The sequence below is a fragment of the Xiphophorus maculatus genome, chromosome 17 (assembly GCF_002775205.1).
Source record: "Xiphophorus maculatus strain JP 163 A chromosome 17, X_maculatus-5.0-male, whole genome shotgun sequence".
In the NCBI taxonomy this organism is placed as follows: domain Eukaryota; kingdom Metazoa; phylum Chordata; class Actinopteri; order Cyprinodontiformes; family Poeciliidae; genus Xiphophorus; species Xiphophorus maculatus.
Window position 1 is genome coordinate 3,687,465 of NC_036459.1, and position 18,982 is coordinate 3,706,446.

At 37.1% G+C, this 18,982-nt stretch overlaps 1 protein-coding gene across 3 annotated transcripts in view; it reads right to left on the bottom strand.

The window, feature by feature from the left end:
• Positions 1–18,982, bottom strand: part of LOC102232366 (voltage-dependent calcium channel subunit alpha-2/delta-1-like) — a 95,493-nt gene that overhangs the window by 52,075 nt on the left and 24,436 nt on the right. For all 3 annotated transcript variants that reach the window (XM_014471342.2, XM_023350016.1, XM_023350015.1), the window contains exons 4-6: positions 16,463–16,522; positions 14,182–14,217; positions 13,654–13,816 (exon numbers count right to left, since the gene is read on the bottom strand). In XM_014471342.2, the coding sequence (XP_014326828.1) occupies positions 13,654–13,816; positions 14,182–14,217; positions 16,463–16,522 (259 nt within the window). The remainder of the gene's footprint in view (positions 1–13,653; positions 13,817–14,181; positions 14,218–16,462; positions 16,523–18,982) is intronic.

Below are 18,982 nucleotides of genomic sequence, written 5' to 3' on the forward strand. Positions count from 1 at the left end.
CGCATTAACGGTTACGGATGAAAAATAAAGAATAACTAGAAAAACAAAATTTCTGAAGAAATTTAGCCGGGGCCTGCCAAGGCGCGCCCGTCTGGTTTGTGCCCGGCGTCGTCACGCTACAAATTGGCATCCGCAACGTAATCAAGTTCAGATTTCTTTAGCCGAAATCTCTTTGCTTCCTTGTCTTTCGTTAGGCGATGAAATACGTTCATGTTTGGTTCGGTTCAGTTCTACTCTAGTGGGCAGACTGTACCGCAGCTGCTGCGCTACAGATATTTCTCCGCTGATTTTCAGTAAAACTCTACAACGGAGAACCTGGAGGTTCTGGTTCGGATGAACAAAATAAACCCAGATATTTTATGTTTTATTATTTGAAATTATTGATAGGCCAAACATAATGAAAAAAACTCAGATCATGAAGTTATTTTATGTAATTCAAACAAAAATTATAATTTACATCATACCAAGCTAATATTATGTAGTTCTGCTGTTTTTCACTGTCGGCACAAGACGGCAGCTGAGAGTATCTGTATCCGAAGCAACTGATTCAGTGAAGTAGCTTAATATGCTAGTTCCGGTTATTTGTGACAATTTCTGCAAGTCACAATAGCTCTAGGTTGAGGTAAAACAAAATTGCCTTATTTCAGCTGATCAGATTGATGTTAACAGCGATTTTATAGCCTAACAGGTTTCACGAAAGCCAGTTAGCAAAGTGCTAACATGTGAACAAATTGCGGTTCCATCAAGCTAGCAGCTACGCTATCAGAGCCACAACAAAATATCCCACAGCAGTCAAACTTTTAAAATCGATCACATTTCTTAAAGAACACATTACATTTAACAACTGTAAGCAGTTCTAATAATATAGTAATGAAATTAAATAGTATATTTTATGGACAGAACACAAACACTTCTTACCTTAACCAAGGAGAGTCGGAAGGAGAAAGCTCTTCTTCTTCTTTTTGTTTTTAATGGCGGTTGGCAAGCAACTTAATGGTGTGCATTACCACCACCTACTGGTATGGAGTGTGGATCAGGGCGTGCATTACCGCCACCTACTGGTATGGAGTGTGGATCAGGGCGCAACTTAAAAAAAAAAAAAACACTAAATCCTTTCTATCAGTTTAGTTTTCTTAAGAAATTTTATGAAATAACATAAATATTCAGAGGAAGAGGAATATCCCAAAATATCTGGAATTTTTAACTGTAACTTATTCTTTAGAAGCCTATTATTATTATGCTTCATTTTAAAGTTCCAAACTAATTCCATGTGTAACAGTTACTCAGTTAACCGCTCCCCAATCTAAAGTCTTACATATAATCCTGTTACCTTCCAAAATGTAATAACCGCTTTATTTATTTTGTGTTTAATTAATATCTTATTAAGTTTAAATGTCTCTATATCATGTTTCCTTTGATGTTGCTCTTAATAATTCATTATATTTTTTCCAGACTTACAATACTTTATTTCCATAATTCTACTTTGTTTTAAGGACACCTTAGGTAAATGATCTTCCATTTCATTTCCTGCTATATCTTTATGAGCTGGTATCCACATAAACCTAATCTCTATTTTAGAGATGCTGGGTTAGACAATTCTCTTTTTGAGCCAGCTGGGGGAGACAATTCTCCGTTTTAGCCAGTAGGGTATTAGGGTGTAGGATTTGTACCATTGAATTATAATGGGGTTTTTTTCGTAGTTTTTTGCGAATTATGTCGCCATGTTAATCCCGAATCCCACCAAAAGTAATAGCTGGAATGGCGTGAATTTTCTGCACGTTTTGATACCTCTTTTGTAGGTGTGCACGCAGCGGTATGAGCCGCATTAACGGTTACGGATGAAAAATAAAGAATAAAAATTTCGGAAGAAATTTAGATGGGGCCTGCCAAGGCGCGCCCGTGGGGTTCGGGCCCGGCGTCGTCGCGCCACAAATCGGCGTCGACGCCAAAGAACGCCGCGACGTCACCAGTGGCACGCGGAGAACCGCAAGAACGTTAAGCGAGGCGGACGTGCACCATTCGGTACGATTTAAAATGTTGTCAAGGCTTTTATTTTGGAAGTTTCAGTATGCTTCATTTCAAAGGGCCAAACTAATCCCATGCGTAATAGTCCTTGGGTTAAAATAGTTATATAATGCTCAAAACACAAGTAGCTGATGTAAAAGTATTCAAGGCTTTTATTTTGAAATTTTCAGTATGCTTCATTTTAAAGTTCTGAACTAATACCACGTGTAAGAGTGCTTTGGATGAAAAAGTCAAATAAAGCCAAAAGAGCAATTACGTCATGTAAAAATATTCAAGGCTTTTATTTTGAAATTTTCAGTATGCTTCATTTCAAAGGGCCAAACTAATACCATGTGTAACAGTGCTTTGGATGAAAAAGTCAAATAAAGCCAAAAAGAGCAATTACGTCATGTAAAACTATTCAAGGCTTTTATTTTGAAATTTTCAGAATGCTTCATTTCAAAGGGCCAAACTAATACCACGTGTAACAGTGCTTTGGATGAAAAAGTCAAATAAAGCCAAAAAGAGCAATTACCTGATGTAAAAATATTGAAGGCTTTTATTTTGAAATTTTCAGTATGCTTCATTTTAAAGTTCTGAACTAATACCATGTGTAACAGTGCTTTGGATGAAAAAGTCAAATAAAGCCAAAAAGAGCAATTACATGATGTAAAAATATTCAAGGCTTTTATTTTGAAATTATTATTATGCTCCATTTTAAAGTTCCAAACTAATCCCATGTGTAATAGTCATTGGGTTAAATCAGTTATTTATTGCTCAAAAGAGCAATTATCTGATGTAAAATATGTCAAGGCTTTTGTTTTGGAATTTTTGTTAAACTTCAATTCAAAGGTCCAAACTAATTCCATGTATAACAGTCATTGGGTTAAATCAGTTATATAATGCTGAAAACGCAAGTAGTTAGCAAAATGCTAATGTTAGCATCATTGCTGTCACTAGCATGTGGGACATCACTAGGATGTTCTCTATAATGGACTTACTCCATTCAGTATACTAAACATGGCTAATAAGTCCAATAAATAGCTAATAGCTTATTTAAGCTAAAATGCTAATGCTAATGAACTGCCTTGCTGTGCAAGGCAGTTCCCTAACCTGAGAGAAACAGATAATGCAGAATAATATTATTGCACTGCCTGCGGCGGTGCACTAACCTCAGGGGCATGTTGAGGCTTTTATTTTGAAATTTTTGTTAAGCTTAATTTCAAAGGTCCAAACTAATCCCATGTGTAATAGTCATTGGGTTAAATCAGTTATTTATTGCTCAAAAGAGCAATTATCTGATCTAAAATATGTCAAGGCTTTTATTTTGAAATTTTCAGTATGCTTCATTTTAAAGTTCTGAACTAATACCACGTGTAAGAGTGCTTTGGATGGAAAAGTCAAATAAAGCCAAAAAGAGCAATTACGTCATGTAAAAATATTCAAGGCTTTTATTTTGAAATTTTTGTTAAGCTTCATTTTAAAGGGCCAAACTAATACCACGTGTAACAGTGCTTTGGATGATAAAGTCATACAAAGCCAAAAAGAGCAATTGCATGATGTAAAAATATTCAAGGCTTTTATTTTGTAATTATTATTATGCTCCATTTTAAAGTTCCGAACTAATACCATGTGTAACAGTGCTTTGGATGAAAAAGTCATACGGCCAAAAAGAGCAATGACGTCATGTAAAATATTCAAGGCTTTTATTTTGAAATTATTATTAAGCTCCATTTTAAAGTTCCGAACTAATCCCATGTGTAACATTGCTTCGGATGAAAAAGTCATATACGGCCAAAAAGAGCAATTACGTCATGTAAAATATTCAAGGCTTTTATTTTGAAATTTTTGTTAAGCTTCATTTTAAAGGGCCAAACTAATACCATGTGTAACAGTGCTTTGGATGAAAAAGTCAAATAAAGCCAAAAACGAGCAATTACGTCATGTAAAAATATTCAGGGCTTTTATTGTGAAATTTTCAATATGCTTAATTTTAAAGTTCCAAACTAATCCCATGTGTAACAGTTACTGAGTTAAATCAGTTATATACAGCCCAAAGCAGCAAGTAGTTGTAAAGGCCAGTTCTCAGTCCTGATCTGTTTCAACTGAGGATAGATAGAACTACAGTGATGCGTTTTTGTAGTCCAAATCACCAGCCAATAGCCTCTTGAGTTCCGTTGCTATGGCAAATAATGGTCTCAGCAGGTGTGAGCTCTGAGCTGTGAGCTCTCAAACACACAAGTGTGTTTGAGCAAACACACTTTACTGAAAAAAAGCATTGGAAACAAATCCTTCTTGTTCGGGAACCGTAATACATATTCGAAAAGCGTTTTAAGCGTATGACAGTTCAATGTGTCTTCTGCGATAGTCCCGAGATTCATATCTGTACCTCACTCAGAGCATTTACAGTGATGAGAGAAAGAAATGTTGTGCCCATATCTGATCCGAGGTCGGCTGTCACTCTAATATGACCAAAAATGAGAAACTTTGGGTCGCTTAGAGGCAAATTGTGGACAAACCGTAACTGGTATCGACGAGCCGTCTTCACTTTCGAAGAGATCACAGACGTATCTACAAAATGAAATTTGAATGGCATTTCTAGGTGAATTTGTGACGACACAGCAAATCCTCAAAAATAGGGTATTTCTAGGATTTTTCCCATTGACTTATAATGGGATTTTTTTCGTAGTTTTTTGCGAATTATGTCGCCACGTTAAGCCCAAATCCCACCAAAAGTAATAGCAATCATGGCGTGAATTTTCTGCACGTTTTGATACCTCATTTGTAGGTGTGCACCCAGCGGTATGAGCCGCATTAACGGTTACGGAAGAAAAATAAATAAAGAGACACTTCTCTCCGACAATAGTAATAGGTTCCTGCCATTTGCATGGCAGGCCCCAATAATAATAAAGAAACAACTTTTCTTGGGAGAATAGCAATAGGTTCCTGCCATTGCTTTGCATGGCAGGCCCCAATAATAATAAAGAAACTTTTCTTGGGAGAATAGCAATAGGTTCCTGCCATTGCTTTGCATGGCAGGCCCCAATTAATTTTTTCAACAGAGTACTCCAAGACAAAAAAATATGAGAGACTTTGATGTGATTCAACTAACTTCATATTGCAAGACAATTCACCAGAAAAAAGTCTCAACAAAAAATACAAATATTGAGAAAAATCTAATAAAACCCTTAGCATTTGAGCATCACTGTTTACTTTGTTCAATTATTAGCCAAATGTCCCCATATGTCCAAATACAGTAGGGTATATGGGAGCATAGTGCATTTTAATCAAATCAGTTCATCAGCTGTTTTTTCTTTAATGGCAAACAAAGCAAATGTGAAAAACAAAATAGAATAAAAAAATGTAACAATTCAATGATACTAAGTATGTAATCCTAGAAAAAGTTAAGGATTCCACCAGCTGAAAGCAGAAAGTGGTGTAGCACTCTCGTGGAGTGTTCCTGATGGTAGAAGTTTAAAAAAAACAAAAAACAACATTTTGAGTTTGTGAGGATGTTCAGCGCTCCATTCCTGCTCCCCAATTTTACAACATAATCAGGTTTCCACTGCTGCTGATACAGTGTCATGCTTCGCCTGACAACGGTATCTGCTGGGCCCCCTATCATAGTCCCAATCAGCCCATCAGAGATCTGCACTCTGGATCTTGCAAAGTTAAAGCACTGCATGTTTGCAAGCTGAGGTTGTAAATTTTAAGAGTGCTTCAGTGGAATAAGTAACATAAATTAGTCAAATTAAGCATTGTTTATTTTTAAAATCCTATACTCCACGTCTAACAGTGTTCAAATTGTTTGCCTTTACAATCCTATCACCTGACTTTGTGTTCTGCTCTCCTGCTCTCCATGGCTTTTCACCATCCCTTTAACCTTAGTTAGGGTTTTCCCCCCCACAATGCAAGACAGGGATGGACTTTAGCCAATACATGAGAGATTTTTGTGAATCAAATTGTGTCCCAATTGTAAGCGGTAAAAAAACTTTTCAGGTCTAACAACCTGATACTCCCCGAGTCTGGATTCTATTGGATTAGTTCTGCTGGTACAACTGACACCACTTACTAGACGCGTCTGTCCAAATAAAGCCCTAAAAAAAGAAGCAATAGTATGTTTTCATTTTCAGGAAAAGCTGAAACCATTGCAAAAGAAATATATGTTTTTACCGGTCTCCAACTAGAATTTAAATATAGACATCTGTCACAAACACACAAGAGTAATAGAGCAGGTTAACATGCAGAGCGGAGCCCTTAACTTCTATGTTGTGGGGATCTAATCCCAGCTGAATGACGGAACAAATCACAGTTTTGGTGTAAAAAGATCCATCTGTGAAGTGACGTGCCTGTTACTTGCTCGAGGTCACTGTGGCGAGAGGAAGAGAGGTGTCACCACAGCGATGTAAGCACTGGTCGGCTCTATTTGTCAGCCGTGGCATCATTTCCCGAGGGACTTCAGAGGGTAACACGCGCGGTTTTCAGTGTTTGCATACTCAGAGCGACAAGCGTGGATCAGTGTCTCTCAGAAAATATGGCTCAGAGTAAAAGGTTTTTTTTCCTTCTAGATGTGAAAAATATGTCAAGTCACGGCTTAATATACAATTTTTTTTTTACACATGTATTTTGGCGTGAGTGTCTTTTTGCTTGGGTGAGATGGGAGAAAAGAAAACAATAAGGCAACACTGGAAAAACAAGGAAAGGAAGCCTTATGTATGACAGACAGCTAACAAAGGAATATACAGCAGATGTAATCCAATGATTGAGCTTTTTTAGGAATAGGCATTTGTAGAAACAAACGCAAACAAATGTGTTCCTACCAACTGTTACCATGTTGCTGAGGTAGAGGGAGTGCAAAGCAACTCTTAGGGTTTTCATTAAAAGCAACGGAAGAATTGACTTAAAAAAGATTAAATTCATCAGTCAAGAAGACAGGGGAACATGTTTGGAGAAAAACATGATTCCAGCAGTAAATTAGAAGTGGGAAGTGAAACTGCGAGGGAACTCTGCTCTGTGCCATGAAGTTGACTCTGCTGTTCCCTTCCATCAGCTAACTGGTAGTTGACTCTGCTGGTGCACTTGAAAGTAATAACATGGTTGAAGAACCAGTGGGGAAAACCTGCAATCACTGAATCAGAAAGGGCCTTCTATTCAAAGATACCTTTCTACTTTGCAACTTCTGAAGCTGAGAAATTAAGCTAACATGGAAAACGACTAAGCTACTTAAGGCTGCCTCAACATCTTACTTGATGACCTATGATGCCTAATCTCAATGTAAATATTTAACATTTAAAACATTTTACAAAACGTTCTTGGTTGTAGTGATTATTCTAGTTGGACAGAATGTTTTGCTTTATTTCGGCATCTAGAAAATAAGTAAATTTGGTTTTGCAACTCACATTCACTTCATAGCCATAAATGTCCATGTATTCTTTTGGACTTTTTTGTAACAATCACCACAAGTATTAACAAAAAAAAACAAGTCTAAAAAGTGTGGCATGAACTTGTAGTCTGTCTACTCAATATGTGAACAAAAGAAGCATCCATCATGAAGACAAAAGACCACAGCAAACAGGTCAGTGAGAATGTTATGACATTTAGAGGAGAACTGGTGTATGCAACTATAATCCAAACTTTGAATGTCTCACTCAGTTCTGTTTAAGCCATATTCAAAATCGGAAAGACCGTGGCATAACTTAAAACCCACTAAAACATGGCAGCCTACCTAAACTAACAAGTAGAGTGAGAAGAGCCTCCCTAAAAGAAGAGGAGAGACCCAGGGTGACTCTTTGGGAGGCTGAAGAAATAGGAAGAGACTGTAAGAAATAAAAGGAATGGTATGTCCCGCCACTTATTTTCTCCCACATGAGATAGGGGCTTGAGGTCACAAAACAGATAAGGACAGACTTCTTCTGTCTCCCTATGTTCTTGATTTATAGAAGAGGTGAAATCAGATTAGGAGACAACTGTCTGGGAGCCTCCTCGCATCCAAATGGGACCCCCACTTAGCCGATTAGAACATCACGGGCAGGCATCCAACTCCTCGCAAGGGACACAAGTTATAGATGTAATGACAGTGAGACAAGGATGGAGAAGGAAGGATAGGAAGATGGATTTAAGTGCACCTCAGAGTTTGGCTGCAAGCTTTATAAATGAAATAGGATGTGTATAAAGTGGCACAAGGGTGCGAGTAGAAAAGAAAATCCATTTGTAAGCTGTGAGCTTTGCCAAAAGGACTTTGGCAATAACACAATCGCAGACACACACACACACACACACACACACACACACGCCCAGTCACAGTATCTCAACGCATCACAGTGTGTGCATGTCTAGGGCTGACAGGTGTCACACAGCGTAGATGCAAACGGGCATCAGACGAGTCTCGGATCTCCTGCCAAGGCCACAACATTCCCCTTTCATCTCCTCTCATCGTTTCCACACTGCTTTGCCTAATGAGCGAGAAGACATGCATATGCAGCCACGAGATCCCTATACGGCGCAATACGTGCACGTGACGTGACACACACACACGCACGCGCGCAAACTCTCACACCTCAAGTGTTTCCAGCTCTCCCTCGATCACAATCATGCATGCAGACAGGCTGATTCATCCGTGGTTTAAGTGTGCGAACACAAACACTAGATAAATCCCAGTCTGACCACCCACACTGGATCAGCACAGAGAATAGATTCCAATCATGTGGGGGAGAAAGACAGTAGCACATTTGCCACCAGGAAGCAACATTTATTATGCCTAATGAAATGGAGCTAAGGTTAAGGGAAACCAATATGAGATCAACTCTTTTGGCTCTGCAGAAAATCTTCTCTTACATAAAAGCAGTGGATTATACAGCTCTCCTACAGCATCATAAAAAGCAAAAGGGACGCCAGCCTCGTCTAGACCGAGTCCCATAATCAAGTTACAACCGACTCTCCTCACTCCAGAGAGGCGCATCTGGGCGTGTCCAAGTCTCTGCTTTTCCTTTAACCAAGATGCCCATTACCATGGCAACTCTGAATGTACTGGCCAGCCAGAGTGGCAGCAGAGTGGGAGCTGGTCATCATTTCAAGAGCTGGGAGTTGCTATACCCATAACAACTTTACAACTGGGCTAACAAGAACTTCATCCAAATCTAGGCTGTGAGCGGGCAAAGAGCAAATTACTGACACAGGTGTTCACGTTGCAGGTGGACAACTTAGGAGCAGAGGCCTTCATTGGCCGCAGAGAAATAGACCAACTTAATCCGAACTTCATTAGAGACAAAACTTGTCAAAGTAGACATTCTAAAAAAAAACCTAACAAACAAAAAAACAGCTTTAGCACTGCTAAAGTTTCTTACTCGTGGTTTTTGTTTACATGCAAACTGGCTCTAATACAGCAAAACAAGTGGACACTGGAGGAGATAGACAAGAAGCAGTTAAATTAAAAACACTTATAGGAAACATCAAAAGTTATCAGTTCTTTCACCCACAGAGTGATCCTTTTGTGGGTGTTTTGTTGTTGTGCAACCATTTTGGCAGGAAATGCCTATAATGAATTCAGTTTTTCACGACCTGCATTGCCGACATTTCTTTAAAACGCAATAGCAAAAGGGTGTATTCGCTCTCTGTCCCAACTACACTGAAGTTTGAGATTCCAGCATGTCCAAATATGCTGAAAAGATATGGCTAAATTTGCAAGCTACTTCTGTATATTTTGGGTACAACTCAGCTACTTGTTTTCCTTTTCTTGATATTCAAGTATACTTATTATGGTGGTTTAATGATTTCTTTAATCTTCTTCAAAGTGATTCCTTTTTGATTTTTGTTGCATGCATCTTCTAGATGCTAATCAAACAGAAGAGAAAAGATAAAAGTCAGAATGTCCTTGGAGGTTTAAAAACCTTTAGGAAAGAAAATGATGTAACTTGGGTGGGTATGTAAACTAAGTGGGTGTTACTTGAAATCTTGCAGCATGCAATCTATTTTTATATTTATTATGGCCAGCAAAAGGAGGATAAAAAGTGAAGGCCTCCAACTACAACCCTACAGTTTTCAGAAACATGCCAACTTTTGCGTCAAACTTGGAAATATCTTCCCATTGTTACTTAAGTTCAATACTGAAAATTTACTGACCATAAATGTATTGAGCTTTAAGTGGAATAAATAAACTGGCCTTTTCTACAGATGAGAAACTAAAAGTATACCCCAAGCCGCGCTGCCAGTAGTCCACTCACTATTAGAAAAAAATAAATAAATAAAAAAGATGACTGAATCATACTGAGCATAACGCACTATTGAATCTCCCGAACTCAACCCCAAGCCTCTTCATCATTATAACTGCAGCTTGTAAAAATAACCGAGTGCATTTGGCAATGACAAAATGTCTGCACAGTCAGAGGCCTCAGAGGCCCGTCACTGCACATTTATAGTCCGCCTTATTGGGAGTGACTCGCTGTATAAGGATATAAAAGTCATGTGATGTAGTCTGTTGCATTTAGAAGGCCTACTGTTAATATTGGTGCCAAAACTGATATTGAACACTCAGTTGATGGTAATAAACACAAACTAAAGCAATATCGTCAAGCTGTATGCCTCAATATAAATCAACCTATTTCCCTCCACTGAGATTTGCCTGTTTTTCTTTCAAATTTAATATATAAACATAAGCTGGGCTCATAGGATTACTACTGTGTTGCCTGTTATGTTGCAGCTGTGGATTTGCCTTCTTGTTGCCAAATCCATGGCAAGTGTGTGTGTATCTGCATCCAGAAGAAAGACAGAGTGTTTCAGTGTGAAGACTTGCCTCCATTTAAAGTGTTCTTAGTTTGTAAGCTGTCCTAGAATAACTGCCTAAAAACCACAAAGATAGTTGTCAATTCTATACCAGTTTGATCAGCTTAATGGGAAAATCTACTTTATTGTAATGAAATTCTGTAAAGTTGTTGCTGTCAATGATTCCATAAACATTTTCAGAAAGATGTTGCATCACCTTAAAGGTTCATTCTGGCTGACTCGCAATCGACCGATTAAACTGATTAAATGAGTTCATTCAGTATACGACTAACCACCTGAGGATGCATTTCCTTTTCCAACAAGTATGACATTTTTCTATTACCCATAATATCACATAAAAAAAACAACTAACCCTTTAGTAAATGTTTTAATTGAAACATTTAAATTAAATGTTTATTTGCAGAAGTATAGACTACATATGGTAAGAAAAATCAAATTGGCTCCTGTGATGATCTCTGAAACAAAAATGACAAATGTAAAAGGTGTAACCTATCTCACAAAGAACCTTTTAGTTGCTTTGTGAATGGAAGCTGTTGTTATGAGCCCCAATTGAGAAGTTAGGCGATTCAGCTTGACATCCTATATCTATGTTTAATACTCTCACAATTTAATTAGAAAAGTTGTGGAGTAGCTATGCTGAACTGAAAAGAGTTCATTTGTAGAAACACTGTGAGATAGTCAACAACTAAATGCACTGAAGAAGTCTGAACCCCTTTTTAAAGAATATGGTAGCACTGTATGTTTGTAGTAGAAAAAAAGAAATGGTGAGAGATGAGAATGATTTGTACACGTTGTGAAAACACAGAAATTAATTTACAATTAGCCACTAAAGATATTGATAGAACGTTTTTAAAACAGTCTAGAGAGATTTTATGAAATGTTTAAATTTTAGGATACTTAGCCTGGACAAGCCTAAGCTGAATAATTCTACAATTTAAATCTGTAAAATAGCAACCCACTTTCAATATTTTTTTAACAATTTGGGTTATCATAGATAGAGGGGTGTATGGAAATACACCCCTCTATCTAGATTTCACAACATGGACTTGTGAAATCTAGATTGGATTATTGTAGCTTATTTAACAACTTGGAATTTATAGACTTTTTAGTATTATAACAAAGAGAATTATTTTTTTCTCAAAACAACTAAAGTTGCAATCTTACCTTGTTTTTGTTGACCCATAATCTGACATATGAAATGTATATTTAATATGTACATAAAGATATTTTTATTAAACATTTAATGCTTTGAATACACTAAAATTCATCAACTGATTCTAAAATGTGGCTGTTTTGAAACATAAGGAACAAATGAAATGTTTAAAGACTGTGTAGAAACAGAAAGTGAAAAAGCGAAGCCGTTTGTGAGATGAACACAGAATAATGGCATCATATTTCTCACAAGCATTTCTTCAAAGAGGATCAGTTTTGGGTGTCCTGACATGCTGTGAGCAGATCAAGAAATGTTGGTGGAGTCAGTGATCAGCATGAGGGAAGGGAGCAGCTGGTGACCAGGGTAAAGAGGGGGCTAGTGTGCTGACCAGTGGGCGGATGGCATTTGAACTATATTTAGACTAGAATACTTCAACTGTCTACAATGCAGATGGTGCTCAAAGGCTGAGCGTTTTATTATTGAAGTATACTGTAGATGGTGACCGTAGTGATGGCGACTGAAAACAGGATGTGTGTGAATGTTCTATACCAGTTATAGAAATATACCAGGAAATATTGTATTCACGCTTAAAAAAGGATAACTAGAAATGAATAAAATGAATATTTAACAGCTGTGTTTTTATGTGAATGACCCCACTGATTGAATTGCACACTGCCATCATTGTAAACATGGCACATTCAATAATTCAATAACAGAATCAACAGAATATGTCATGTTTGTTAGGTCTGTTAGTTTTGCATTACTCTCCTACAATAACATGTAAATCATGTGTTTTGTACTAAACTAATTTCTATCACAAAAGCAGTGTTAACTGACATGTATGTTCAAATACCAAACATTTCCACCTCTAACTTAACATTAATGTTGTTGATGATGGAACATTCATAGTTTAACTACTGCAATTGTCTCTAAGCCCTTACATTTTGTGACTGGGTATCTCAGTAGCATAAAAAAAAAAAATCCATTTGCGTTTTAGATCTAGAGTTTGAATCTCCCAAATTTTTGGCCATTGTTGGTTCTGGTTGAATTCATTTAAGCAAGGCTTATCCTCAAGAATGGTCATTAGAATGCCATTTCTTAGAACAGAGTGGAAATCCTCACAAGCAGAGATATTTAACACTGGTGTGACTGCAAGTTGATCAGGTCTGAGCAGCATGAAGTCTCTCACTAAACCGAATCATACAGTACAGTACAAGTAGTTAAATACAATTCTAAACCACTACCAGATTTTCTCTGATTAATGGCCAGTAAGATATTTGCTATGGATTTAGATTTGACTCCTTTAGGTTTCTTCTGAATGACTGTGTGCTGTGGGACTAATTAAATTACCTCACAAGGAAGATAATTCATTTTCACACCAGAGTGACAAGTGGGTGAATCAACTCAGTCAAAAAAAAATAAAAAATAGAACGACAATAAAACACCACAGGATTGATGGCAGGGAAAATCTTGATGTTTTCGGGCCAAAAAAATTGGCAAAGCAAAAATAAATTTTTCTCACCACCTACTGAAAATGAGGGAGGGACTCCTCTATATAAAACAACTGCTCAGGCAGAGAGGCTTACTAGTCTGTCCTAGTACATTTTTCCATTGCTGCATCATACTTCATCTTTATCTGTTTTTCTGTTATTTTGTTTTATCAAATAAGTTTTTATGGATATTTTTTCTTACAATGAAGTTTATTCTATTCCACTTACAGCCTTCGTATATGTCAGTGGGGATGTGGACGGCAGTGGTGTTGTAAGAGACGAGACGTTTGAAGTCGGGGTCTATTTCAAAGTCCTCTGGAATGAACCTGTTGCTCTTGTCCTCTTCTTTATCTTTATCTTTTTCTTTTTCTTTCAATGCGGTCTTATTTACCTGTGCAAATGAATTCAAATGAAACAAAACCTGTTAAGCATAACATATGTTGCACGTTAAAGGATTTTTGTTTAGGGGAAAAAATGTGATCATTCAAAAACACGCATCATTTTCCTCTCAGTCACAAATATGCACAGCATTGTGAAAAAAAAATCCAATATGAAACAAGATGTAAAATAGTTCAAGAGGAATTCATATTTGTGTAAGGCATGTTTTATACATCCAAGATTATTTTTTAACAGAACCAAAAGTGAACCTTTAACAGGTGTGAACTGTTCATCAGTTGTCAGTGATATCTACTATTTTGTTGTTGCCAAAGTATACATAATGTGTTCTGCTAAAAAAGTGAATTAATATGTACTTACGCCATCTTTGGCATTGTAGTACTTGAGTTCGTTAGCCTGCAAAGTGGTCCAAAGACAAAAAGGAAGAGATCAGGAATGAGTGACACAATAACCCCATAAAGCTAAAAAAAAAAAAAAAAGCTTACATAATCCTGCCCCTTTAAACATTTTTCTCCTTTATATTGTAGGGCCCTGTACTGACAGCAGGAATCAGCAAGGGAAGTGGTGTTATTTTGCACTGTTGAGCTTCATGTCAGTACACAGGCTAGTCGGTTGCTAACAAGCTAGCCACAGTGTTGACGTTCTAATGCCCCAGAGCAATCAAGCTGGTTCACCGACTCCCACCACCTGTCTGCTTACTTTACAGCCACGTACAACAACAGGACGGCAAGTGCTGCTGCCACTGTAAAGTTAGCTCAAAGGGTTTGTAATCAAACTAAAGCCAAACACAAGCATCTGCTTAAAATTTTCAGGTCATGAATCGGGTAATTATGTTCTATTTTTATATAAAAACCTTTGTACAAATAAAAAGGAGAAAAAAAGGTAAATCGCTTTGTTCTATTGTAAAACATACAAAAGCAATGCTCCATAGTACTGTAAGTTTTGTTAAAACCATCAATTTTTCAGTTGGAATTGATTTTTATGTATTAATAAAATGCAACCATGAGCACTGGAAACACTGTTAATCCAATTACAGCTTTCCAAAAAGCCAAAATAAAGATAACGAACATTTAACTTTACCAGGAAACTATTAGCATCTTTGACTTAATGACATTTAAAGTTACCTACCTAACCATTGCCTATAATCTGCATCATGACTAGTGACAAGAATCTCTTCAAAGCTGCACCATGAAGCTTTTTAGCTTAAAAAGGTTGGTTATTTTATCTCATAATACACAGACAAATACACTGCAAGGATTTCATTGCATCAGCCATGGTTTTGAAATACTGAATATCAGAAGGAAGAAGTTCCCAAAATGATGTCCCTCTGCTTAGGAATGTTAATTTACATGATGGAAGCATTCCAGTTGAGAAAAAAAAACAAAACATGAACCACCACTGTGTGGCAACTATAGGAGGAAGCACTGTTTTAAACCACCACTGGCAAGCTATCTGTAATAAAATCATGCTCTATATGCTTTAAATATTTGTATTAATGTCAAGAATCTTTGGCATTTTTACTCAAAGTTACCACAATGAGAATTACACATCGATGCCTCATCAAATCTGGACTGAGATATTCTAGATTAAACTTGGATCCAAACACTGTTAAAATACATGACCAGCTACAGACTGACAGAACTTGTTGTCATTATGCTAGTCTGTAGCTCCTCCACAAATTTCCTTTCAGATTCAAGTCAGGACTCTGATTGGGCCACTAAAAGTGAAATCTATTAGTAAAATTAAAACACTACTTAGGCCTAAACCTGCCAGGGATATGAATAGTTTTTGGCTCAGCCGCAATGTTTTTCAATCAGTTCAGTATAATTTTTACATACGGTTTGTATTTGCATACAGAGAATACCGTTATTTTCCATTGGGCTCTGTCACACAATTTTAGTTAATTAAGCTAAAAGGTATGTACTTTGCCAGGGCAGCAAATCTGTTGAGTTATATAATGTATAAATCAGTCAGTCTACTAAAGATATATTTTTTTACTTTAGCTTCTTTCAACACTACAAAATATGCACAATATTAAACAATGCCAAATTGTTTAATGGAATAAAGTCATTAAGATTTGGAAGCACTGGGGGGGATTTTAAGCCTAAATGCTTTAATGGCTGCCTTCAATTTCTTTTTCCCTCCATCACTGAATGAACACTCAGTATTTTTCATTTGTTAATTGGCTGCAATATGATGGCATTTATAAAATTAAATAATAATTTTAGAAAACCAACACGTGAAACCCCTAAAAAACACCAACGACTGTGCGAGCAGTGAGACGTTGTGACTTAACGAGTAAAACAAGTATGACTTCACATTAGCTGTGAATTCCCTTTTAATGCACTGTTTATACTCAGAGTAATGAAAACTGGAAGAGATAAAGTAGTGTATTAGTGTTCCTTATGACCAGGTCTGCTTCTTTTCAGGTTGTTTCGAGAGATAATGAAATGCCATTTTTTACACAGTTATTAAAATACAATTGTTACTGTAATGAGATTTGCTAAATTACTACAATCGTATTAGATAACACATCGCTCTGCTCACTCTGCACATGCAGCTTACTGTACCACTTGATCTTTATGCAACACGGGGTGTGTGTTAATGAACTTATCAGATCGGGCTGTGGCCACATACTCACCTCACCGTCGACTGTCCACTCATGTTCCTTTTGAAATTTTTCGGCCTCAGTTGCAAGTCTCTAAAAAGAGTGGAAGAAAGATGGTTTTAGAAATTAATTTCAGGGAAAAAAAAGCAACAAACAATTGTCAAAGATGTGATCATGAAATTAATGAAATATAAAATTTGATGTCATGGCCCCTTAGTTGGCCACAAATTCAAGAGAGTGCACTCAATATCTTCCCTCCTAAAGGCATTTGTAAGAAGCAGTGACGACAGTGTTACTCTAAAATTAGACACCCACATATTCAATCTTTCCCCAGATCCTAATGACTAGGTTAATGGGTTTATTATGGGCCCAGTTTTTAATCTGTACCTGGTCCAGAAATGCACTGTACTATTAATTTCCCCAGGGAAATATGAAATCTATCTCTTCCTTTTGATATGCACGGCTCTAAGAGCATTAAGTCATGCAGAAAGAGAAGAAATCTGACGAGGAAACAAATTTACTCATCAAATGAGAGTGGGAGATGGGAGGTGGGAGGGATTCATTTAGTGAATTACTGATATAGTTTTTGCTTTGAAATTAAGGCAATCACAGCAATCAAAGTGTTTTTGATTGCTGTGCCTCAATGTAAAATGCACTTTGGAATATAGTTGCCACATTTGTGCTCAAGGAAAAACTAAGTATAAAAACAAAAAAAGCAATAATTAATCATCTACAGATAAGAATTGGGATATTTTTCCTTGAATAAAATCAGAACTGGTTGAACTTTGATTCAGCAGGTCAGGCAAGAAAGTGGAAATCATTACCAGCCTGGAAAAACTTGATACATCTCTGATAAAACAAAAAATATACTGTTTTACTGACATTTTAATTTTATGTATTATGACTTTAAGTTTAACTACTAAATTATATTTTAAAATACATAACTTGATCACTGCCCTACAAATATCTTTTCCCTATATGTAAACCTATCAAGATTTTCTTTTGCTAAAAATGACTTCCTCACTGAATTGTCTATTGGCTCAGAGGCAACTGCCAATGTAGATTTTCCTTCCCGTTCCCCAAAGATCTGGCTTGACATCATTTCACATCTCATGGCACATGCTGAGGGCCGATGCTATTGTCATTTGAAATCAGGTTAGCTCAAAAACAATCTCAGCTTCATTTCTCTTTACATTTGTGTTATTGGTACACATATGCCCATGCTTTCTCCTGTCCTCTAGGGGTGGGGGCTGGGGAAGAAGGGAATCCATAACTGTAACCACAGAAAAGCTTGTATAATATTTTGAGAAAGATGTGTGCTGATAGTTGGGGTCATGGTGTTTTTTTTACTGGACATATATAAGCACACAATTCCTTCCTGCAGTTTGAAATGCAAGTGGCCAAAGCCAAATGGGAATTGTGCTTTCACTTTCCTGTCAAGCTCAAGACTAATTCAAAGACAAACAATTGATTTGTATTGTTGTTGCTGTTTTTACGAGCCAAATGAGAGGAATCAGTTAAAATTGATATAGAAATAAAACAAAACAAACAATCGATTTCCACATTTAGTTTGGGAATACAAAAAAATTCATCAGAGTTTTCTTGATGGTATATCAACTCATGATCAAACAAATCAAACCATATTCAAAAAAGGGCTCACTTTGCAAACCACTTGCTTTTTGGAAAAAAAAAAAAGTGTTACTAAGCTACACATAACGTTGCCCTTTTCCCCATCCTTCATAGAATAGCTTAGTTGTAATTATGCATTTCTGTATACTCAACAAGGGTCAGAAAAACTGGACTATTTCATGCAAGAAATGATGTTTGTCCACAAACCTCAATTAACTTTTGACTATCAAGTATCATTTCATTGACACTTTTTAAAAATGAACAAGAATATGTTTTCCTCCACTCCGGTGTTCCCATTTAGTAACATAAATTTATAGTTTTTTACTCAAAGTGAGTTCTCTGCAGATGGAATATTTGCAGGACCTACTGACCTCATCGTCGACAAACCTCAGCTCACAGAGTTGTTATCTCAGATTTCAAGCATCTGTTCACTACTACACACACCTGGGCACTAATTTGTGCATCCACACAATGACAGAAACAGACGCACGTTAATGAGGAACTGAGCGGCAGATGAAAAGGTTCAGAGGTCAAAGGCCAGCAGCTGGTTTAGTTTCTGTCACTTTCTAGCTACTCCATTACGTCCATTCCAGTGTTTTACAGAGTTTCCACCCGAGAGAGCCACATGAACTAAAATGACATGTGTAATATAAATAATGACGGAAGTACTTTATAGGTAAAAATCTTAAAACTAGCAGCAAAGATCTATGCCTGGTTTATGCTGTGTAGTTTTATGCCCAAGATCCATCCATCAATTGCTCTTCTGAGATCAGGTCATGGTCAGATCTAGGTCTAAGGAAATCAGATCACGAGAGCTAAGAGGTCAGGGAGGAAAATCCTGCCCTCTCCCTCCACAGTCCACTCTGGAAAACCCCAGCATGTTCCCACCCCAGAAGGAAAATAAATGGCTCGTCTAGCAAGTTG